The sequence below is a fragment of the Saccopteryx bilineata genome, chromosome 6, assembly GCF_036850765.1.
Source record: "Saccopteryx bilineata isolate mSacBil1 chromosome 6, mSacBil1_pri_phased_curated, whole genome shotgun sequence".
Classification (NCBI taxonomy): Eukaryota; Metazoa; Chordata; class Mammalia; order Chiroptera; family Emballonuridae; genus Saccopteryx; species Saccopteryx bilineata.
Genome location: NC_089495.1, coordinates 129,982,833 through 130,007,345, shown reverse-complemented (window position 1 = coordinate 130,007,345; position 24,513 = coordinate 129,982,833). Strand labels below are relative to the sequence as shown.

At 49.5% G+C, this 24,513-nt stretch overlaps 1 protein-coding gene across 1 annotated transcript; it reads left to right on the top strand.

The window, feature by feature from the left end:
* Nucleotides 1-3,814: 3,814 nt before the first annotated feature.
* On the top strand, nt 3,815-24,007 carry GBX1 (gastrulation brain homeobox 1). Its single transcript, XM_066236130.1, has 3 exons — nt 3,815-4,349; nt 5,422-5,424; nt 22,849-24,007. The coding sequence occupies exons 1-3, from the start codon at nt 3,815-3,817 to the stop codon at nt 23,397-23,399; spliced, it is 1,089 nt and encodes a 362-aa protein (XP_066092227.1). The 3' UTR covers nt 23,400-24,007.
* Nucleotides 24,008-24,513: the final 506 nt, after the last annotated feature.

Here is a 24,513-nt window from a genome sequence, read left to right as displayed (position 1 = left end):
AACGCGAGGGGGCGCTGCAGCACTCCGCACCTCTCTCGCCATGATACAGTTGCACTCTGCTGCCACCAGAGGGTGCCCGGGGACAGGGCCCGACGCTGCCCACCGTCAGTGGCCTCTCATCGCCAATGAGTGAGATTGGCTTTGACTTTAGAATACTTTGTTCATTCTTAGCCTCTTAATTTAAGTAATGACATCTATAATGATCCCATTCCAAATAAGGTCACAATCTGAAAGACCGGGGGTTATATACAAATTTAACCCGTAACAACCAGAATGCTGGTGTTTTGTAATCCATGAAGGGGAGGCAGAATGTTGGGGTCCAACATAGGCACAAATAGAGCAGATTCAAAATAAAATTCCTTCGTAGGAGCATTGCCCCAGCAGGCGGAAGAGTGAGAGTGGACAAGTCAGAGCATTTGGACAATTAGAAAAGCACTTTGAGAATTCCCTTGTAGACAGCGAGGGGAGGTGCTTGCCCACAGGGACCCGTTCAGGGAGGCAGGAGGAGAACCACAGTTTTCCCTTGGTAAAGAAAGGGGCCACTGCTGTTCAGATTTGACAGTACCAGCTTCTGTCCTTGGTACTGATGGGAGAGGAAGAAGTAGTTTTGCAGAGCCACTGATTTGGGAGACTTCCGTTCTTGGATCTCGGCTCTTCTTGATCCATTTGGTGCAGGAAGAATTCATTTAGAAAGGTATGTCCTCATGTTCACTTGATCCTTGCACCAGCTCTTTGACTATTCAAAGTGAATAGTAATTGTCTCTCATAGATAGAGAAGTTAATTCAAAGAGGGGCCAAGGTCACATGCCCAGTGAGGAGTCGGAACAGGAACTTAACTCCAAGGGTTTTTTCACTTGGCATGTGGTCCTAGGGCCACTGACCATGAAAGGGCAGGGAAGGGCAATGGGCTGCTTCAGTTGCCACTGTGTATGAGGGCTTTGATCCTTGTTTAGCAACCGAATGTTGCTAAACAACATTCTGCAGAAGCCACACTTCATGACCTCAGCATGGCAAGGGAACAGATCGAGGATATAAATGGATTCTAAAATACAGTGCCTCACAAGCATGCACCCTAGCAGGGTGATGCAGAATCCCTGGGTCCCACTGCAGAGTTGGTGGTCCATTGGGATTTGTTGGCAGCAAGGTTTATGCCTGTACTCTCTGTGCCAGCTTGAGCAGTAGATTCCACTTTATTGAGTATAGTTAAGGGAAATAAGCTCTTAGCTTGAGATTGGTGATATACATCTTCAGGATCAGAGGCTCTTTAACTTTGAGTCATTGACAATACATTATCCATTCTGTCCCATCAGAGAGTGACAGGCTTAGTAAAGTGTTTTTTTTTACTGAGGAAGGATGATGTTTCAATATATATATCCTTTGAGCTTTTGGAATTGTGTGCTGATTTTATTACCTGTGCAAAAAAAATGAATGTAATTACTTCTAAAAATGTGTCTTCCTTCATAGTTTATTTGATTGGTGTTGTTACTGTTCATACAGCTTTAATTATGTGATTGTAGTCCGAAAGTTTCCTCAAATAACTTATCAAGTCAATAAGCCTCTATTGTGCATCCAGCATCGTGAAGTCATCAAACCGAGTGCTGACCTCTGTCTCACTCTTTAAGTTAATACTATATATTTTGAAGTCTGGTCTGCCATAATGGTACCATGAAGTGCTTGGTTAATTTAACAAAGGGCTCTGACAGATATCTTTAGAAGGATGTGCAAAGATGATCCTCATACTTTGGTAGTGAGTTGGGCTTCCCAGATCTAAGTAAAGCACCTCTTTTTGTTCCATGGTCACATCTTCCTGTCAGACTCATCTCTCAGAAGTTTCCCTGAGCTTAATGCAGAGCTCGAGATGGATCAGGACTGAATGGGAACCACTCTCTTCTCTCTTTACCTATCTGATGAATTGACAGAAAACACCAGCCTTTTCTGTTCTACTACGGTGACAGTGTCTTTCAGGATGCTGGTTTTTAATGCATTAGCCTGACATTAGTGGTGTTTGCTAGGCCAACATGACGCTCTTGAATTGAATAAATGACACTGAGGTCTGGAGTCTCCCCTGCCCTGCTCCATCTTGGCTCGGAAACCCTGAGACTTTGGCATAGTTTTCTGCCCTCACCTGAGCCAAATCATCCTCCTAAACTTGCCTGGCTTTGCTTCTCTCAATTTTAACTAGCTTGGCTCTCCCTGGCCCCACCTGAATAACAGTTTCCTGGTGACTAGATGACCATCCCCTCCCCCCCATTTCAGCAGGCCAGTTTTGCTGTATGTACTGAAGCTCACTCTTCTTCTGTTGACTTGCCTGTCTTAAGTCTTTCCTGCCCACTGACCTGAAGCTCCTATCAAGCGAAAGTGCCCATGACTTTTGCCTCTAGATCGACAACTCTACTGCTGGGAATCAGAAGGAGGGGGGAGAGTAAAGGGGACCACCGGTTCAGTGTCTGAGAGTGGGGGAGGTGAGCAGAGTCATCAGCAATTAGCAGATAATTAGTGCTGCTGACCCTTGGGGCTCATCAGTGCTCCTGGGGCCAGCCCCCAGCAATCAGCCAGGGCAGGTCGATAGTGTCAGGCCCAAGAATGAATAGGGCTCATCAGCAGCTCTGGAGCCGGGGAGCCAATCAGGAAACTTAATAGCGAAAGAGAGAAAGAGAGAGCCGGGGATGAAGGGGTGGGAGGCAGAGATAGACAGAAAGACAAGATATACAGATACAGAGGAGATATGAGGGGGGAAAAGAATAAGACAGACTGGGATAGGGCATGAGAAATAGGAGTAATCAAATGGGGATAGCAACAAGAGCAGGAGAGGGAAGACTGGGAGGAAGGAAAAGAATGGGAAGAATGGGAGGAAGATGGAGGGGGAAGGTGAGAGGACTGGTGAGTACTTGGCAGAGTGCGAGCCCTCCAGGAAATCGCCCAGGAGGCGGGAGAGTGGGCTAAGGGAGTCTGCCGCGAAGGGAGGGAGTGAGGGGCAAGGGGAGGAGGAGCCCATGCCCAATGAGGCCAGGAGAGGGTGTAGATGGGGCTGGGGAGAAACGACCTAGGAGGAAAGGGCCCCAGGACAGGTGGCCCTGGGCCTCGTGCTGGGCAGCACACTGTGCCCCCTCCTCCCCCGTCCTGCTGCCCAGGGGCACAGACGTCCCTTCCTGTTCACCCCTCTGCGCTTGCTTTTGGAATTGCCAGATCTTTCAGCCCAGGGGTCCGGGATGGGATGCAGGGAGGGGGGGGGCGGTGGGACGGGCTTGGTTCAGACAGAAGGGAGCAGCCATGGTGGGGGGCACTTGGGTCTGGACCGGTCGTCCCTGGGGCGCCCTCCTCGCCCGCCGCCCCACGCCTAGCCCAAGCCGGGCCAAGAAGTGGGCGCGGGCCGGGTGGAAGGAGGGGCAGCGGCCCAGCAGCTGCAGCCACCTTCTTGTTGGCTGCAAACTTTCACAAAGCGCTGTGTCCGGCCTCATCAATCTCCATTAATAATAGTTGGTTGGGCCGCGGGGGGCGGGCGGGGGTCCCAGGCCGGCCTGCGGGGGCCGCTGGGAACAGCTCTGCAGAAGGAGCGAGGGATCGGCGGCAGGCGGAGGGAGGAAGTGAAGCGTAATTTGAGGAAGATGGATGAGTCCGGAGGGCGACACCCCCAGCCCGCCCGCTCGCCGGCCCCTCCCTCCTTATGAGAGAGGGAGCGCGGCGCTGGAGCCACACTGCGTCGAGCCCGCGCCCACCGCCACCTCGGCCCGGAGCCCGGGAGCCAGCGCTGCGTGTCCGTGGGGCGCGTGTCGGCGCCCGAGGGCAGTGCCCAGTGGCCACAGCCCCTGGCACGATGCAGAGGGCTGGAGGCGGGGGCGACCCCGGGGGCAGCGGTGGGGGCAGTGGCGGGGGCTCTGGTGCCGCGTTCTCCATCGACTCCTTGATCGGGCCGCCACCGCCGCGCTCCGGCCACTTGCTCTACACCGGCTACCCCATGTTCATGCCCTACCGGCCCCTCGTGCTGCCGCAGGCGCTGACCCCTGCGCCTTTGCCCGCTGGCCTCCCGCCCCTTGCCCCGATAGCCTCCTTCGCCGGCCGCCTTACCAATACCTTCTGTGCGGGGCTGGGCCAGGCCGTGCCCTCGATGGTGGCGCTGACCACCACGCTGCCCAGCTTCGCGGAGCCACCCGATGCCTTCTATGGGCCCCCGGAGATTGCTGCTGTTGCTGCTGCCGCTGCCACCGCTGCCCGAAACAACCCCGAGCAGGGCGGCCACCGCCCAGAGGGCGGGCTGGAGGTTGATAAGCTGCTGCCCACGCGGGAGAAAGTGGCGGAGCCCCCGCCGCCCGTGCCTCTGCACTTCTCAGAGACTTTCCCGAGTCTGCCGGGTAAGTGCTGGGCCGACCCGGGAGCCGGGCGGGAGCTCCGCACTCGGAAACCTCGGGCAGCAACCTGCCGGCATCTCGGCGCTTGCCTGGAACCCGGACTCCCAGAGCCCCGGAGGGCGGGTTCTGTGGAACCACCTCCAGTGCCCTTCCAAACACGGCCCTCTAGATTCCAGAACCACTGGCCCACACTGTCTCCTGAGTGCTCGGAGCCTCACCCAAGACGTGCAGATATCTCAGCGCCTTCCCTCCTGCCTTCTAGCCCTCGAGCCTTGGCCCTCCCGCGTCCTCTTTTCAGAATGTCCCCATTTTTCTCAGCTGCTGGAATGGAGAAGCTGCGACTGTGGGGTTCCTGGGGACAGCGGCCAGCCCCAGGGTGAGGGTCCATGGAGACCCCGGCTGTCAGTTCAGTGAGGGAGAGCAGTGCTGGCTTCTGAATAAGAGGTTGTACTGACCCCAAGTGGGCTCTGAATGCAGGGGCAAAGGGAGGGTTTTAAAGCGATGGTGACCCTGATGATGGCCTGCTTTCATCTTAGTAGTAGAGGTCACTTCTGAATTGTCAGATTTAGCGCTAAGCTGTGAAGAATGGAGTAGTGTGTCCAAGGAAGCCTTAGCTGCCAGGTGGTCTAGCACCTACTGGACCAGGGCTGACTGGCTGGCCAGGAGAGAGGCTGGGCAGGTTGGGTGTGGCCCAAAGGCTTGGAGTCAAGAATTTAGTAAGATTCTGGAACTGGGAGATTCAGGTGAGAGCTGATGCCAGAACAGGGGGTCCTCCCAGGGAGAAAGATGCCCTCTCAGTAGAGACAGGATACGTTAAGCTGAACTCTGTGTAGAATCAGTCATCTTAGAGAACTCTGGCTTCCCTCTTTATTGATCCTTAAGCCCTAGAAGCTAGGAAAGTGTCTCTCCATTCAGGGAAGACCCGGGTGTGCTGACATCCAAAGTTTATCCAGTTTGGGGGGTCCTGTTCAAGAAAAATAAGGGCCACAAGCAAGTGTGAGGTTCCTGAATCTTAAACTTGTTTGCCATCAGGACGGATCTGCCTTTGCTTAGCTGCTCATCTCATCTAGCTCAGCAGGTGGAATTGACCCCAGGAGGTGTGGGGGCGGACACTAGTGCAGACCAGGAGATTCAATAATTATTTTTGTCCTTGGCCAGGAGCAGGCAATCCCTGATGATAGGTTTCTGAGCCTTCCCTTGAAATGGACAAAAGGGCTGACCCCTCTTGCGGACCTCAAGAGCTACTGTAGAGCCCGTCTCCTCTCCTTGTCCCCATTTGTCCCAGACATTTTGGCTTTGGGCATTCAGCTGTTGTTTTTTTGTACCTGGTTGGATCAAGAGGACCCAGTGACTGAAGTCTAAGCAGTATCTCCTAATGAGGATCAAACGGAAATGATAGAGCCGCAGCTGGAAGGTGGGAGGAAATGTCCATGAGATAAAAGGCTCCTAGTGGGAGGGACTGGGGAACAGACAGCAGGATGATTAGAAGAAGAAAGCATCAGAGGGATTTTGGAGTAGGACAGTCCTGAGGTGGTACAGAGAGTGAGGCAGGCTGTCAGAGGGATGGCTCTGGAGGCAGTAGGAGCCAGGAAGGACCAAACACACCTGGGGAAAGGGAGCTGGGGGTGGGGGGGAGTGGGAAGATGCCCCGGTGGAGGGACCAAAGGGGATATGCCTAGGCTGCAGGAGAACAAGCAACTTGTCCTACTCTTTCAGAGTTCCCTCAGCTCTGATTTTGACCCATTTGTCAAATGTGGGCTCTTTACTGAAGCAGATAGAAGATTGGTTGTAAAACCAGACATCAAGAGAGAGAGAGAAAGGGGTAAGCAGAGGAAGAGAACAGAAGAGACTCCCTGGCTATCCATGAAGATTGTCCAAAGAGAGGGGAAGGGGAGGAGACGGCTGTCTACAGGAAAAGCTGTGGGCAGGGGCTGAGCAGGCTGCGTGTGTGTGTGTGTGTGTGTGTGTGTGTGTATACGTGTGTGAAAGAGTTCTGTCTTGAGGACTGGAGGGAAGTGAAGTAAATATATAAGTTGGAAACAGAAGTTTCAACACGAGGAGTAATTTCTTTTAAAAAGGTTTGTGGTTTTTTTTTAATATTGGGAGTGATGGGAATCTAGAATTTATATAGAGAGAATGAGGGAAAGTTCATCATCTGAGGAAAATGTTGGAAGCAAAAAAGAGACTTATTCTTGGAGTAAAGACGAGGGATTTCTTTGCTAGGAATGATGGAAAGGAGGCTTGACAGAAGAAGAGTTGTGAGAGGGGCTGGAGTAAAGGTAGTCATTCCTCTCGGGAGGGAGACACCCTCTCCCAGTGTGGGGTTCTGGGACGGAGCGCAGTGGAGAGATTCCAGAAGAAGCAGTCCAAGAAGATGGTGAGTGAACGATCTTATCCGTGACTGCCACTTCTTACCACGCCCAGTGCAAACCCTGCCAAATGTCCTTCCCTCGCCATTCAAACCCACCTTCCCAGCCATGATGTTTCCCCCCTAAAATAGGTGAGAAAAGGCAGCTCCAGAAACGCTGGACATAAAATCAGTTTGGGGAGTGATGAAGACACAGGGCCCCTGTTGAAAGTGGCTGGAAAACAAGCATTCCATTTTGAGAATTATATTTTGAGTATTTAGTATTAAATAAAAGCTCTGCTTAAATAATGGGATTGAAACCTCAACGTGAAGAGATATTGGAGAAAATTGCTGTCTTTGAAATGAGGAAGGAGGAGCTGCTGTCCTCGTATGAATGGGAGAGATTTGTCTGAAATTACTCATTTACATTAGTTCAGTGTTTTAAAATGACTAGCCGCTTTAAATGAAATTACAATGAAGATAGGCCAATTTAGAGAGTGATGAGTGAAGGTTTTTTTGCTTGGGAATGATAGGGCTTTTTTTTTTTTTTTTTTTAAATTTTGATGGGAGTTGAGACAGATTCCACCCGTCTAGATAGAACTGGTGAGGAAACTTTATTATGATTTGATTGCACAGGGAGAAGCTATGTTAGTAGGCACAAGGAAGTGCTATGTACAGGAATAATGGGGTAGAAAAGGTATTAAAAACGGTAGATTGAAAATAATTCTAGGTTTGGAGTGTGGAATGCAGTGAGTGTCATTGGGGAAGGTGTGATAGAATAGGAGAGAACTTTTAATTGGGAAGATTTAAAAGTATGAATGAATAGACAAGTCTAGAGTGGTGCTGTCTAACAAGCCATTTATGTAATTTAAAATTTTTTATTAACCACATTAGAAAGTAAAAAGAAACAGGTGAAATTCATTTTTAATATTATATTTTATTTAACCCAATATGTCCAAAATATTGTTTCAGCATTAATATAGAAATGTTTGAGGCCCTGGCTGGTTGGCTCAGTGGTAGAGCATCGGCTTGGTGTGCAGGAGTCCTGGGTTCAATTCCCAGCCAGGGCACACAGGAGAAGCGCCCATCTGCTTCTCCACCCCTCCCCCTCTCCTTCCTCTCTGTCTCTCTCTTCCCCTCCCGCAGCCAAAGCTCCATTGGAGCAAAGTTGGCCCGGGCGCTGGGGATGGCTCTATGTGGCCTCTGCCTCAGGGGCTAGAATGGCTCTGGATGCAACAGAGCAACAGCCCAGATGGGCAGAGCATTGCCCCCTGGTGGGCATGCCGGGTGGATCCCGGTCGGGTGCATGCAGGAGTCTGACTGCCTGCCTCCCCGTTTCCAACTTCAGAGAAATACTAAATAAATAAATAAATAAATAAATAAATAAATAAAAAAAGACATGTTTGAGATTTTTTTTGTTTTTTTTGAGATGTTTTATATTCTCTTTTCACACTAAGTCTTTGAAATCCAATGTGTACATTACACTTCCAGAACATTTTTTCTTTTAATTTATTGATTTTAGAGAGAGAGGAAGGGAGGAAGGAACACTGATTTGTTGTTCCACTTATTTATGCATTCATTGGTTGATTCTTGTATGTGCCCTGACCAGGGATTGAACCAGCAACCTTGACGTGTCTGGATGATGCTCTAACCAACTCAGTTACCTGGCCGGGGCCACTTCCAGCACATCTCAGTTCAAGCTCGCCATGTTTCTGGTAGTCAGTAGCCTTTTGTGGACAGTAGTGGCCATATTCAACATAATGGATCTAGAGAATTGCAAGAACAGAACCATGTAGAAATGGTGGGGCAAAGGAGCTTTGAATTGGGGTGGACAGTGAAATCCTTGATGTTAGGAACAATGAAGAGGAGAGCAGTCAGCTCTAGGTGGCAGGGAAGGGAGGGTTCCGCCTTCAGTAGGAGGGGCAGGGACGATCTGGAGTGTGAAGGGTGTGTGAGTGCAGGCTGAGAGAAACTGGAGCTAACTTGAAGATGTGCAGATACACCTGTCAGAGACGACAGGGGAAGAGCATGCCGTGTACTGAGGGGATGAAGGAAAGAGCTGTTTGTTGGGAGAAATTCAGAAGAAAAGTTTAAACTGGGTGTTTCTAGAGCCCTGGTCAGCAAACTGTGGCTTGTGAGCCACATGCGGCTCTTTGGCCCCTTGACTGTGGCTCTTCCACAAATACCATGTGCGAGCCTGACCTGTGGTGGCGCAGTGGATAAAGCGTCGACCTGGAAATGCTGAGGTCGCTGGTTCGAAACCCTGGGCTTGCCTGGTCAAGGCACATATGGGAGTTGATGCTTCCAGCTCCTCCCCCCTGTCTCTCTCTCTCTCTCTCTCTCTCTCTCTCTCTCTCTCTCCTCTCTAAAATGAATAAATAAAAAAAAAAAAATACCATGTGCGAGCGCTACCTAGATAAGGAATGTACCTACCTATATAGTTTAAGTTTAAAAATTTGGCTCTCAAGCCTGACCTGTGGTGGCGCAGTGGATAAAGCGTCCACTTGGAAATGCTGAGGTTGCCGGTTCGAAGCCCTGGGCTTGCCTGGTCAGGGCACATATGGGAGTTGATGCTTCCAGCTCCTCCCCTCATCTCTCTCTGTCTCTCCCTCTCCTCTCTAAAATGAATAAATAAAAAAAATAAAATAAAAATTTGGCTCTCAAAAGAAATTTCAATTGTTGTACTGTTGATATTTGGCTCTGTTGACTAATGAGTTTGCCGACCACTGGCAAGACCAATGGTTCATTCAGGGAGAAAAGGGTCAGATCACTTGAAAGCAAATATGTAAGGGAAGGGTAGTAGGTAACCCATATGTAATTGTCGGATGAATGCTAAAACCACAGTGATTGATGGGAAGGATGATGCCAGCTGAGTATGGTGAGGAAAAGACAACATTTGTAGTCGAGATGATATAGAGAGGAGAATGTGATGGGCCAAACCTGAGAGAAGGCAATGTAGCCATGTAGTAAACATTATTTTTAAAAAACAACAAACAGAAAAATAATAGAGACTGGCAATAATAATGGAGATCATCAGGAAACCTCCTAGGAGCGTGATGTTTAAGTGCTGATGCTGTAAGCCAAGCACCTAGTTATAGCTAGAGACCGTTTTACATGACCATCAATTAACTTCTAAATTGGTATCTTTTATGACTGGCAAGAACTATTTACTCGTGAGAGAAAAAAGGGAATGATGATGTGATGTGGAATCACAAAATTCTGCTGTTAGAAACAGGAGGGAAAGTTTTTTTGGAAGTGATGGAGACCCAGAGTATATTTTCCAAAAAATTTTGAGGAAGAACACAGAGCGAGAGTGATTGCTCCTTTGACATTTATAGAAAGGCAAGCATTGCATGAACTGAATGTGATTGGATTAGTATCTATTAGAGTTGTGGCACATAGGTTCAGGTCTCAACTTCAGAGTTCAGGTGACTCAGTAGCTGGGCATCTGTGCTGAATCACTTAGGTCAATTTGGAGAAAATTTATTGTGCGTCTCTTATGGATTTCGTATGTTTGTGACAGAGATTCAGAGTCTTCTCTGGGCTTCAGTTCCCTCGTCAATAACATAACAGTTTGGTTTAGATGATTTTTAATATTCCTTTGAATTCCATAGAATAAGAGCTTATTTTTAAAGCCTCTGTGTTTAAAGTAGGGTTCTTAGTATGGACTGCGTAGACCTCTTGTGAACTGTGATAGAAGCCGGAGACTGCAGGGCCAGGACCAGAGTTATGAGGGAGCTGTTAATTATGGATGGGGAAAAATCACATCTTTGTTTTTATTAACTTCTTTTTTTTTTTTTTTTTTTTTTTTTTTTTCTGAAGCTGGAAACAGGGAGAGACAGTCAGACAGACTCCCGCATGCGCCCGACCGGGATCCACCCGGCACGCCCACCATGGGGCGACGCTCTGCCCACCAGGGGGCGATGCTCTGCCCATCCTGGGCGTCGCCATGTTGCGACCAGAGCCACTCTAGCGCCTGAGGCAGAGGCCACAGAGCCATCCCCAGCGCCCGGGCCATCTTTGCTCCAATGGAGCCTTGGCTGCGGGAGGGGAAGAGAGAGACAGAGAGGAAAGCGCGGCGGAGGGGTGGAGAAGCAAATGGGCGCTTCTCCTGTGTGCCCTGGCCGGGAATCAAACCCGGGTCCTCCGCACGCTAGGCCGACGCTCTACCGCTGAGCCAACCGGCCAGGGCTGTTTTTATTAACTTCTAACTAAAATTTGGTACTTCCTTTAATTATAAATGTAGGTCAGAAACCATAGTAGTTTCAATAGCACTTGAAATTTTTGTCACCAACAGAAATCACATTATTTTCATAGAAATTTGCAATCGTAGTATGCACCTTTTTGTTTAATGAATTAATATAGAAATATTACATCACAAAGACACTTTAAATATTTAATAACTCTATTTTTATATAAATGACTTATAATATAATCTTACGTGTTTTAAGTTAAACACCTGTAAGTATTATTCTGAGAAGGGGTTTACAGGCTTTATCAGACTGCCAAGGAATTCATGGCACAAAAAAGGCTAAGAACCCATGGTTGGGGGAGAGAGAGGTCTCAGAAATGACAGGGGAAAAGTTTATTAGGAGGGTTGGAATGGAGAAATGAGATGCCTTGTATGGTGGGGAAGGTCGCCCTCAGGAGGGACTGAAGAGAGCAGGGGTTGTGGCAGTGACATCTGTGAGTATGGAGATTGAGATTATAAATGTTCAGGAAGGTAATCCTCAGAGTCTTGGGCAAGAGCAGTCTATACCAAGAATAATGGGGGAGAGACGGTAATTGGAATAATGAGAGAGAAATATTTAATTAGAAAGAAGGAAGAACATGACACGAGCAGTGCTGTGTGTGGAGAGTGGATGCTACAGTGGGACACCCTGGGGAAGTATTTTGCCTTGGAAGTAATGGGGAAAAGGGGAGCTTTGCAGTGAAACTGATGGGAATTAGGAGATAGAAATGGGAGAAGTAATGGAGTAGATGTACGAAGGAGAGACACTTAAATAGGGATGACAAGGAAGAGAGTTTGGTGGAGGAGAACTTGTATCCAGAGGGAATGAAGAGTGGCTTCGTGCTGAGGCGGGGAGGAGGAGGCCTGTGTCCGAGCCAGAGGAAAGGACAGAGCTCCAGATGCAGGTCGTGGAACACAGTGACAGTGGTCACGATGGGCACAAACGGTCTGGATCAGGAGTACAGAGGTCACGGAGGTCCATTGGGAACATGGTCTCCCTGGGAGAAGGTGATCAGCTCAGGGTGGTGTGGGAGAGAGGTGGATGTGCTCACTGGGAGAGAGAGCGAGAGGGAGGAGAGGCTTGAATCTGGGGTAATGGAAGAGTGACCTGCCCAGGCCAACATAAGTTGTAGTAGGAAGGGACAGCACCACAATGCAGGTCGCCCCCTTCCCCTCGTGGACCAGAAAGGAAGAATCTCCAAGTGATGAAATGGAGAAGCTATGGTAGAAGCAGGGTGCTGCAGGGCAGGGACCAGAGTTAGGCGGGAAAAGCACCGTGTGAGAAACGGGACAGGAGACAGAGGACCACACTCTGCACTGGGGATACTGGGTGATGGGCTTCCGGACTGTGAGTCCGGGCAGGTGGTGTCATGACGGCATGGAGAAAATGGACTTGTGTTGGGAGCAAAGGGAAGAGAAGTGGTGCAGACAGCTGCACTGGAGGGAGAGAGGGGGGTGAAGTTATCCCGAGATGAAGGTAAAAAGCACTGTGTGCTGGGCTGGATGCCACAAATGATGGGTGGATGCTAAAAGTGTGTATCTCAGTGCCCCTGGCCAAATCACACCTCTCTGCATCTTAGCTTCCACATCAGTAAAATTAGGGTTTTTTTTTTTGTTGTTGTTGTTTTTAGATTTTATTTATTCATTTTAGAGAAGGGGGGAGAAAGGGGGGAGGAGCAGGAAGCATCAACTCCCATATATGCCTTGACTGGGCAAGCCCAGGGTTTCGAACCGGCAACCTCAGCGTTCCAGGTCGACGCTTTATCCACTGAGCCACCATAGGTCAGGCAAATTAGGGTTTGAGGTAGGTGATCTGCAAGGTCATTTCCAGCTCTATAATTCTGTTTTTATTTTTATTTATTGTGTGTGTGTGTATGTGTGTGACAGAGACAGAGTCAGAGGAGAGACAGATAGGGACAGACAGGAAGGGAGAGAGATGAGAAGCATCAACTCTTCGCTGCAACACCCTAGTTGTTCATTGATTGCTTTCTCATATGTGCCTTGACCAAGGGACTACAACAGACCAAGTGTCCCCTTGCTGGAGCCAGCGACCTTGAGCTCAAGCTGGTGAGCCTTGCTCACACCAGATGAGCCCATGCTCAAACTGGCGACCTCGGGGTTTTGAACCTGGGTCCTCCATGTCCCAGTCCGATGCTCTATCCACTGCGCCACCGCCTGGTCAGGCTACAATTCTGTTTTTACCTATAAACAAACCTCTATCATTGAGTTGTTTTCTTTCTTTTTCTTTTTTTTTAAGTCATGCTGAAAAGGGATTGGGGAAAATTGTCTAGGTCTCAGCGCTGAGTCATCATGGTAGCTGATGAGGAAGAGCGGGCTGGGATATGGACATCCTGAGGTGAAATCAGGGCTGGGCTTTAGGACACAAAAGGCTTTGTCACCTGGGATTGGGGAAGTGTCACCTGGGCTGTGGCTGTGCACAGCCCTCAGATTCGACTGGAGAGAGAAATGTGTGGTAATAGTGGGATCGACCTTGTCCAGGCCGAAACGATGGGGGATCAATTGGGATGGACCTACCTGGTGGGCGAGAAAGCAGCACAAGTCAGGGAGAAAGAAGAAGAGAGGCTGGGTTGTGGAGTTGGTCCTCGACTATGCTGCATCTCCTGCATTCCTGACAGGGTGGTGTGAGAATTCAGGCTCTCTTTTCATTGGCTGTTGAGACATGGGGTAGCATGGAGGAAGGGGCATGGGTTTGGGATATAGATCTTGGTGCCATCCTTTCTTTGTGAGCTAAAGTGAAACACTAACCTCTGCACTCTCCATCTCCTCACCGGTACACTTGGGGCCATAATACTTGCCTCCTAGAATCATGGGCTAAACCAGGAGCTATTTGTCCAGCACCCTAATGTAATGGATGTGCACGAAATGATTAGTATTGTCCTTATTCTGGAACTGGATGGGGAGCTTTCCTGGGACTTAAGTTGGGAAAGACATCTTCCCTGGGGATTGTGTAGGATGGGTGACACTCTCTGTACTGATGAGGGGAAATGTTTCTGGGAGCAATGGTAGAAATTAAACTGCATTCTGAGAACTATTCATATGGGGAATGCCAGGAGAGAACATTGTGTGACTCTTAATAGAAGCAGATAATTTCTCTGGCTTTTTCTCTCTTCTTATTTTTTTTAATATTAGTTTTTAAAATTTTTTATTGAACTTATTGGGGTGACATTGGTTTATAAAATTATATAGGCTTCAGGTGTACAATTCTGTAATACATCATCTATATCACATTGTGTATCACCACCCCAAGTCATGTCTCCTTCCATCACCATTTTTCCCATTTTACGCTCTCCTAACACTTCCACCCCCTTTTCTTTTGGTAATCACTATACTGTTGTCTGCGAGGGGTTTTTTTGTGTGTGTGTTTTTGCTTAATTCCTTCACCTTTTTTCCCAGTCCCCCGACCCTGCTCCTTTCTGACAGCTGTCAGCCTATTCTCTGTATCTATAGTCTGTTTCTATTTTGTTCGTTAGTTTATTTTGTTCATTAGATTCCACATATAAGTGAAATCATATGGTACCTGTCTTTCTCTGAATTTAGCATAATGCTCTCTGGGTTCATCTATGCTGTCTCAGAAAGTAAGATTTCCTTCTTTTTATGGCTGAGTCATATTCCACTGTGTGAATGTACCATAGCTTTTTTTATCCACTCACTGGGGCTGCTTCTAAATCATGGCTATTGGAAATAATGCTGCAGTGAACATAGTGCGTATATTCTTTCAAATTAGTATTTCTGGTTTCTTTGGATCTATTCCCAGAAGTGGGCTCTCTGGGTCTCCTCCCTCTCTTGGTTTCCCTGTCTCACGTTCTGGCAGGTCCTCGAGATCCCAAGGCTGCCCAGAGCCCTCTGCTGTGCCCCCTGGTGCCTGGTCTTCCTTTCTCTCCATTAAAAGAAAACAAAACAAAACAACAACAAAACCTCTTTTTTCTTCATCAGTATTTCTGTTCTCTTATATGTCTGATCTCAATTTGATGATGGGAGCAAAGCCATTGAATTAAAATCATTCATACTGATATGGGTTAAAGAGATTTTTACAAGTCCAAATGAATTTTAGAGTGGTGGAATTTGAGGTGGTGTTACTATGAATAATTTCAGATTATGTGGAAGAATCACTGTGGATGGGAGAGTTGTGGAGTACGGTAGAGATGCTGACTTTTCCTGGAGTCATGCGATTATTGTCACTTCTAGTTACAGCCTCATGTGTCGCCAGAACTCTGGGTTGCTAGTGACTGGAGCTCAACTCTAATTTAATCTGAAATGGGCAGTTATTGATTCATGTGACTGCGGAGGACAAGAACACAAAGTGTTGTTAGGCCTTTCTCTCTTGCTCTCAGCTTGCCTCCTCCCTCTGTCTTCACCTCATCCTCTCCTTAGGAGAGGCAGAAGGAGAAGGGTGGCACAAGCACAGGCCCGTCTACATTTTTATAGTCCTAGGTGGGGGACCCCAGCGGATTCTAGCACATGTAAGATCCTGGGACGGCTGGTTAACTAGCTCAAGTCAGGTCCCAGGGAGATGGGATGCTAGACTTGGTCAGACCCACGTGCCAGGCCTCCACGGTCACTAAGGTGGAGAAGTGTGATAGTCCCACTGAACTGGGTGATAGGTGAGAATCTGCGCCCAAAGGAAGGGGGTGCTGTGAGTGAACAGAAGGGGGGGGTTGCTGGACTGACAGAAACAAACCCTAAACAGGTATCACCCAGAAAGGAGAGAGAGCCCACCTCAAACCCCCTTTCCGTGTGGGAGGGAGCCAGCCTAGATCAGGAGTCCTAGCTGGCAGGGGAGACGAGGGGACAGGGCTGCGGAGTTCTGCAGTGAGGACAGTAGAGAGACGTGGAGACAGGAGATGTCTGCTCCCCAACGGGGCTGGTTCCTGGACGAGGAGGAGCTGTTCTGGGGGGCGGGGCAAGGGGGGCAGGGCCCACTAGCAGCCAGAGGAAATGACACTAAAACAATGCTTTTTCCAGAGTTGAGCAATATTTTTCTAAATGAGAAAATACATTTCTAAATAAAAGTTATGTTGGCTGGTAAGATGACATCATCAAACCAATAATGACAGAAAATGTGAGAAAGATCTGATGGGAGTTTTGTTTTGGGAAATAAGAGAAGTAGCCTGTTGAAGCACATAGGTGGAGTTTGGGGAGCGAGGCCTCCCCTCCGGCAGTGTTAAGACTGTGCTCTGAGGTCCAAAGGGGAGGTACCAATAATTGGGCTAGTTTGTGCCTGCAGGGCTGAGGGGAAGGGAGGTGTCTGAACCGAGACTGGACTTGACAGAAAGGTCACTGACCTGAGGAGGCGGGGGGAGAGGGGAGACTCTTACTTCCAGTGGGAGGGACGAGAAGATGGTCACTGCAGAGGGTGTAGGAGCACCTACTAGAGCGGTAGGGGACCAAGTCTGAGACATGGCTGTGTCCCTAGCTGTGTGACTTAGGAAAATCAGTTCATCTTTCTGAAACTCATTGTTTTCACCTGAAAGTAAGGTTCCTAACCTCCCATTACCACTAATAATAGGTTCTACTCCACTTCAGTGAGCTGCTTGAAGATAAAATAATTACATGTGAAACTGTTTGGAAAGCTCAGGTGCTCTTGGCAGTGACGACATTAGTGTACTGCAAGAGGAGCGCTGAGCTGGGAGTTGTAGGGTTGGCCCTGAGCTCGTCCTGAGGGTGTGAGGGCTCTGGGTGGCCAAGAGGGGGAAAAAAATCCTTGTGTCCCTCTAGAGTCAAGAATTCTCAGGAGGCATGGGAAGGAGAGAGATAAAAAATAAATTTTTATTTTATTTCTATTTATTTATTTGTTTATTCAGTGAGAGGAGGGAAGGCAGAGACAGACTCCTGCATCCACCCAGCAAGCCCACTAGGGGGCAATTATCTGCCCATGGGCTTTGTTCTGTTGCTTAGCGACTGAGCTCTTCTTAGTGCCCCAGGCAGAGGCCATCCTTAGCTCCTGGGGCCATGGCTGCAGGAGGAGAAGAAAGGGAGAAAGAGAGAGAGAGAGAGAGAAGCAAGAGGGGAAGGGGTGAGAAGCAGATGGGCGCTTCTCTCTTGTGCCCTGGCCGAGAATTGAACCTGGGACTTCCACATGCCAGGCCGATGCTCTACCACTGAACCAACTGGGCAGGGCCTGAATTTTTCTTGTACCTAAATTATAGGAAGGAGTGATAGTACAGTGAAGGCATGAAATGGATGGGGTGAGTGAAACATTGAAAGGGAGTCGCTATGGACAGTGAGAGCAAGTCCTGTCTCTGAGAAAACCAGAGCAGTAGTTCTGTACCAGGCACGATGATGGGATGAGGATTTAGAGGTGCGGGTGGTGGCAAACATGCCCCTTTCTGGTGGATGACCTGGGTTTCTTGCCACCTTTTGGCAACCCCACCCCCACTGGTTCTGTATGCAGGAAGCCCAGTCGTTGACTTGATCAGTAGGGTCAGAGACTCAGTGTCCTGAGGGGTTGGGGAGTGTGAAGGCCAATATCTTTAAAGCAGAGGGAAGAGGAGTCAGAACTGCGTGGATGGGAGAGACTGCTTTTCAGAGGGGAGTGAAGACTTGGTTTTCTATAAGCTAGGACAGCGGGTAGGCAGGACAGCACAGGGCCCTGTGGGTCCCCACAGCTGGGAGCTGAAATGGCTCTTTCCTCCCAGGTGGTTTTCTGTGGCAGCTCAGGCCCACCGTCCCTGGTGACCACCTCTGTGGGACTCTCCCGCTTGGTGGTGTGAGCCTGACACTGTTGATTCTTTCTGCCGGGAAATACCTGCTGTGTGTTCTCTGGCCCTTGATGTCCTCTGCAGCCGGCCTGCACCCATTGCAAAGGTGGGACCTCTCTGTCTTTGGGGCGACTTCCCTTCCTCTGGAAGAAAGGCCCATGCAGGTACATCCTGCAGTCTAAGTGCTGCTCTCTCAAGCAAAGGTCACGTTTTGGCATGGACCGTAAAGTAATTATGGTTCAAATCTGGTCATTTCTGGTTCTGGGGATAATAGCATCCATCCACCAGGAGAATGAATTCACATGAACTCTGGATGTGTCCTAATAACTAGTCTGCCCCAAGATTATTCCCCCTGGACGGACACCAGACTTTGTCACAGACTCTAGACTTACCCACAGGGAACAAGTTGAAAATGCAATCCATTTCAGTCCTCTATTGCCAGTGGTGACATTTTCATACACAGAGGATGGAACCTTCCTATCTGTTTGGCTTGCCTCCCTAACACAGATCATTTCCAACTTCAAGTTTTCCTTTCACTGACATTATTCTCATCAGAATCATTATTTACCAGGTAAAATTTTCTTGTTTTGTTGATGAGGTTTGTTTTTGTTCCTATCAACCAGGTTTAGCATCTACAGTTAGAATTTTACTTTTACGGGCATGATACCTAACAAGACAAATTACTCTAAGTCAAATTTTGCAAGTAGAAATTTTATCCAAAAAAAATTTTTGCTTCTGTCAATTTTCAGTGAACACATTTTTAATGTGCAATGTTTGTTTTGTTTCATTTTATTATATTTACCAGTGACATTAATAACTGGATGAAAGGAAATAGTTTGCATTGATTTCTCTGCTAACTCCTGAGAAAATAGGAAGCTGTTTCAAGTTGGCCGGGTTTTGAAGGACTGGGCTGCCTTGTCGCTCCTGCTGGTCTGACTATGTCGCTGTCCCTCTGGGTGTTAGTGTCCAGCCTTCCCGCTGTAGGTGAGGCCAGGAGTAAACGGCAGTGCCAGAACGCTCTGCTTGACTCCACATGCCTCAGTGTACAAAAAAGCAGGGGTGTTTTTTAAAATATATATATATTTAAAAACAGCTGTTTATTTTGTCTCTCCCTCCCCTAAACTTTTTAGCCCTTTCAGTTTCTCTGACTCATCGTTTGATTCTCCTGCCACTGCGTCTACCCTGCTTCCTTGGGCCGTGCCCTTCCTCTCTCTCCCACTCCTCTTGGCCTTACTGCCCAGACTCCTGGTTGCTGGGGTGAAGCTGCATTTTCCCCCTCTTTTGCTTTCTTCTTCGCCCTCCCTCTAAAAGTTGTTTATCGGAGCCCTCAATGTCATGATGATAAAGGCTCAGAGAGAAACGCACCTTCTGCTACTCAGTGTCCCACTGGGATCAAGTAACCAGGAGAGGTTGTGAACCTGGGCTTCTGGCCTGGTTTTGAGAGCAGCACTGAGGGTGACCGCGCAGCACACAGGGGCTTGATTTTATGGAACAAACCGTCTGCAGACAGAGGGATGGATGGTGTGATCTCAGGAGGGCCCTGCCAGATCAAAGAGCCCGGGAACCTCATCTCAGTCATCATCAGTTCAGATTTATTGGACACCCCTTGGGTCCTCAGGGCTGTGCGAAGTAATTTCATCTTTCAAGCCCTCAAATTCAGTTTCTGCCTCTTTAACAGCTGTTTCAAATAGTATAATAGTGGGCAGAGTTTTTACAAGGTCTTGTTTTTGTTATTATTTACTGCAAACCATGTTTTAAAAATTAAAAGTTGGAAGGCTTAGTCATGATGATGGAGATTGTCCTTCATTTCTTTTAGCATGAGATCCCCAACATTCCCACAATGTTCCCATTCCATCTGGGTTCCTCTCCAGCTACTGTGAGATGTGAGGGCACGCTGAGAAGTGGGTGAGGCAGTACTCACAGGAGGATGTCTTATGGACCCTGGAGCTGGGAGGGGTGGAGTTGTGGGGCATAATTTAGGAGAGACTTGGGAAGGGACGGACAGAGGGGGAGCCAATGAGCTTGGGAATAGTTTTTTAGTCAACAAATATTTATTGAATGCCTAGTCTGTGCAGGTAATTGTCTAGATGCTGAGATGCAGCAGTGAAAAGATTATATCTACCTTCGTAGAGTTTATATTCTAATAGTAAGGGAGAACCAATAACATAAATGAATCAAGTTGGTGCTATGTCCCAAAGCAACAAGTAAAGTAAGGGTAGGGAGTAATAGGTATTTTGATGTGAAAAGGGTGATAGGAAATGAGCTAGTATGAAACACTAGGTATGGGTATGGATAGTATTCCTGTGAGAAGAGCCCGGTGGTGGTGGTTGAGGGGCAGAGCAGGGAAGCCCATTTGGAGAAAATGTCAGTGGACCAGGGGAGAGATGGTGGAGACAGAGGTAGGGAGAAGAAATCAGGGTCTGGGTATATTCAATTTTTTTTGTATTTTTCTGAAGCTGGAAATGGGGAGGCAGTCAGACAGACTCCCGCATGCACCCGACTGGGATCCACCCGGCACGCCCACCAGGGGGCGATGCTCTGCCCCTCCGGGGCCTCGCTATGTCGCGACCAGAGCCACTCTAGTGCCTGGGGCAGAGGCCAAGGAGCCATCCCCAGCGCCCGGACCATCTTTTGCTCGAATGGAGCCTTGGCTGTAGGAGGGGAAGAGAGAGACAGAGAGGAAGGAAAGGGGGAAGGGTGGAGAAGCAGATGGGCGCTTCTCCTGTGTGCCCTGGCCGGGAATCAAACCTGGGACTTCTGCACGCCAGGCCAACGCTCTACCACTGAGCCAACCGGCCAGGGCTGGGTATATTCTAAAGGCAGCAACAATGCCAGGACTTGCTGGCGGATTGGACATGGCCTTTGAGAGACCGTAAAGGTTTGGTCTGAGCAACAGAGGATGGAATTACTGTTGTGGGTACAAGTGGGGAAGAGCTAGCTTGGGAGCAAGATCACAAGTTCAGTTTGAGACACGTGAAGTTTGTGTTCCGGAAGTGGAAAGTGGAATATAGTCTGGGAATTCCATAATAAATTGAAGGAGGCAACCAAGGATATGACTCTTGCAGGAAAGACAGTGGATTTGGCTGGGGAGATAAAGGAGGGAACGTGGGATGGTGAGAGGCGAGTGTCGTAAGGCACAAAGCGGGATGCCCATGGAGCAGGAGCGGGAGCCAGCTGTCAGGGAGAGAAAAACCACAACTCCTGGCGAAAAGCAACATGGCAGAGTAGCTGGGAAGGCTGGGCATGCCTAACTGTGTGTGTGTGTGTGTGTGTGTGTGTGTGTGTGTGTGTGTATGTGGCGCGCACGTGTGTGTGTGTGTGTGTGTGTGTGCCTGTGCCCGCGTGCGCGCCGCAGGGGTCTGAGCGTAGGTGAAGAGTGAAGCACGGCAGAGAGGAGAGTGCTGGCCCCAGGATGGAATGCCCTGTGATGTGCAGACATTGACTGACAGGGAGGTGGCTGGTGTGGACATGGGCCAACAGTCTGGCCTTTAGGGATGAAGTCAGTATGGCTCCTGAGGAAGAACAGAACAGGCTGCATCCCTGCCTCTGTGAGGGGAAAGGGACACTTCTGGACTGGGGGAGGGGACTGAAAATGACTGGGCTGGGCTGGTCCCAGAGGCCCTGCACAGTCTTGCTGGTGCACAGGCTGACGGGGAGGGGCTCAGCGAGAAGAGTGGCCCATGAGCCCCGAGAGCTGGGTGGTATTCTAGCCCGTGTACCTGTGCACACCCTTTTCTTGTAAAGCACTTCCCTGTCTCCTGAACTTATCTGACCTGGCTGTAGTCTCAACCTTGGAGTGCACTTACAGGTGCACATGCAGTGTGTGGTGGTCCCCACCTTTACACACTGACCTCTGTTGGTAAGGAGCTATTAGTTTACAGCTTCTTTTTTTTTTTCCTATTGGTTTGTTTTCTTTGCTTTTTTTGTTGTTGTGTTGCTGCTTATTGGTCCTTTGAGCAGAAAACAAGGGATTTTGTAAAACTCAACACTGAAAACATTTGTAATGCATTATTTGCAGTATAAGAATAAAATGTCAGTGGACAAGAGGAATAAAACCAATAGTTGAATTAAATTTTAGAATTATGTGTGGGTTAAAGTGTTTCTATGGCTGATTACAAAAAATCAGCAGTCTACCAAACGAGTCAACATCTCTTCTTCACCATCTATATTTTCCTTTGCTGCGTTTGTTTCTTCCCATATTCCCTCCATGTTCCCAACTGACATCAAGTGCAGGGTCCTCCGGATTCTGAACTTGAGCAGAGAACAGCTGTTGGTGCAGCTCAACAGTCTTACCTAGGACTTAGGGAAGGTGGGAAGGCGATGACATCATTTCCAAACAAGGAGAGGGACTGAAAGGAGTGGGGGGGGGGGGCTAAGTAACTGGAAGAAAATTCTGGTCACTGATAAGGCACATATGGCTGGGAGAGGTCCCCGTCGGGCTGGATCTTGGTGGTTTGGCCAAGGAGAATTTGGGGCAGGGGTTGCAGTAAGAAAACTTTCTGACTCCTAGGTCCTTGGATAACGTTTCTTAGACCTAGATTTTGGGGGTAGAGGTGAGGATGGGGAACCAGATGACCCTGAAGTTTCCATCTGGAAATGAGAGTCTAGATCAGAGGAAGAGGGAAGAAGGGGAGACAGAAGGAAGGTCAACACAGAGCTCTTCCCACTGGGTCCAGTTAGGGTTCCTAGGAGAAGAGCAAAGGCCAACAGCTCCCATGTCCCCCTTGTCCTGCAAAAGCAGATGCTGCTGTATTGCTCACATCATCACAGTAACTGACAGGACCCCAGGCCAGCCCCACACTGCTTCCCTCAGGGCCTGGGGCTGCTTGGTCGGGGTGTGGAGAAGGCTGAGAAGGTAGTGGGCATTGGCAGGATGGGGTGGGCTGTGAGAGTGTTGAGGGGCGCAGTTCTGGGATGGTGTTCCTCTGAGAGACACCTGTGGTCTGCCCCACTTAGCTGTGGTGAAGTCTGTGCTGGTTAATGCCTTTCTGCCTGTTTGTCTTCCCTGAACCTCTCCCCACCCTCACCCTGCTGTGCTGTCTTTCTCTTTCTCCCTCCCATCTCATCCCCTCCATGTCCATCCATCTGTCCGTATCTCTTCCTGCTGTTGTTCTGGCTGTGCTGGCCATGGTTCTGTGTGCCTCCTCCATCCTGCCTGTCTTCTCCTGCCTTCCCCTCCTGCCCACCGGTCTTCACTCTGCGCAGAGGGGAAGGTGTACAGTTCGGACGAGGAGAAGCTGGAGGCACCCGCCAGAGACCCAGCAGGCAGCGAGCAGGAGGAAGAGGGTTCGGGCGCTGACAGTGAAGACGACAGCTTCCTGGATGGTTCTGCTGGGGGCCCCGGGGCTCTCCTGGGATCTAAGCCGAAGCTCAAAGGAAGCCTGGGGACTGGAGGTGAGGAGGCAGCCCCGGTGGCTGCAGGAGCCACAGCTCCCGGGGGTAAGAGCCGGCGCCGCCGCACAGCCTTCACCAGCGAGCAGCTGCTGGAGCTGGAGAAGGAGTTCCACTGCAAGAAGTACCTGTCGCTGACCGAGCGCTCCCAGATCGCCCATGCCCTCAAGCTCAGTGAGGTGCAGGTCAAGATCTGGTTCCAGAACCGAAGGGCCAAGTGGAAGCGCATCAAAGCTGGCAATGTCAGCAGCCGCTCTGGAGAGCCCGTGAGGAACCCCAAGATCGTGGTGCCCATCCCCGTGCACGTCAACAGGTTTGCGGTGCGGAGCCAGCACCAACAGTTGGAGCAGGGGGCCCGGCCCTGAGGAACTCCGAGGACGCAGGAAGGTGAAGGCTGCACTTGGAGCCTGCTGGGGCCAGGCACCGGGTCTGTGCGCCGGAGGGGCGACACCATGATTCTGCCCTGGGAAGGGCTCAGCTAGCAACGCAATAAGCTCCAGGTGTGTCTTCCTAGCACCCAAAAGGCAGGCACCTGCCCTGAGACTGTGCCAGAGACCCTCAGGACTGGGGCTGCGGGGTGCCAGGGTGCTGTTGGGACTGAGGCGGACTCCCAGGGAGGGGCGGGTTCTGAAACTCCTCGGGCCTCACAGGGCTGGGAGGAACCCAGAGGGACGGCCAGTCAAGCTGATCACAGCTCTTTATTTATTTAGTGTAAAGTTTGTATATATGGCTCTCTCTGCCTCTGTCTGTCTGCTTCCCTTGGGCTTGGGAAAGTTGTTTCCTCAGGTCTCAGCCAGTTTGGTTCTGTCTTACCACCCTGAAGTGGTTATGTCTTGCCTGTCTGTAATACAAGGACATGCAAATAGACAGCGGAACCCTCACTGGCTTCCTTAGAAACCTGAGTGCACACCATTTCCTCTCATGTAAACTCCCTCCACGTCTGTCCTTTCCCGGCCCAGGGTCTGCCACTGTGCACGGCGACCTAGTGCTCCTAATGTGGCACTTTCCCCTTTGCCCATTAAACTGGCACGGTTCATCATCTCTGCTTTCTTCTCTTTGGAAGAGTTGGCAGGCCAGGATAGAGGATTGACTCCCACTTGTGTCACAAGAGAAAATGAGGTACTTAGCCCTAGTTGAGGTTCGGTGTGCCCAGGTCCTGAGTGGGTAGAGGTTAGCAGTTTGTTAGGGACAGGGCTCACTGTCATCACCTGCAAGCTCATTAGTCTTGGTTTATGCAGAGGACACAGCAGCCTAATGCCCCTCTCCCCATTCAGTATCCTGGACACAGGCCTGGAGTAGGAGATGCGTCTCCAGTTGTCCCTTACAGTGTTGTGGTCTCTCTTCCCCACCACAGCATTTACAAAGCTTGTGACACTAAATCCTCCTGTTATATAGTGACATTGGTTGAGAGGGCCCACTGCAATGTGGAGGAGGCAGGGAAGAATTTGATGTTTCTGGAAGGGTAGGTACAGTGGGGGA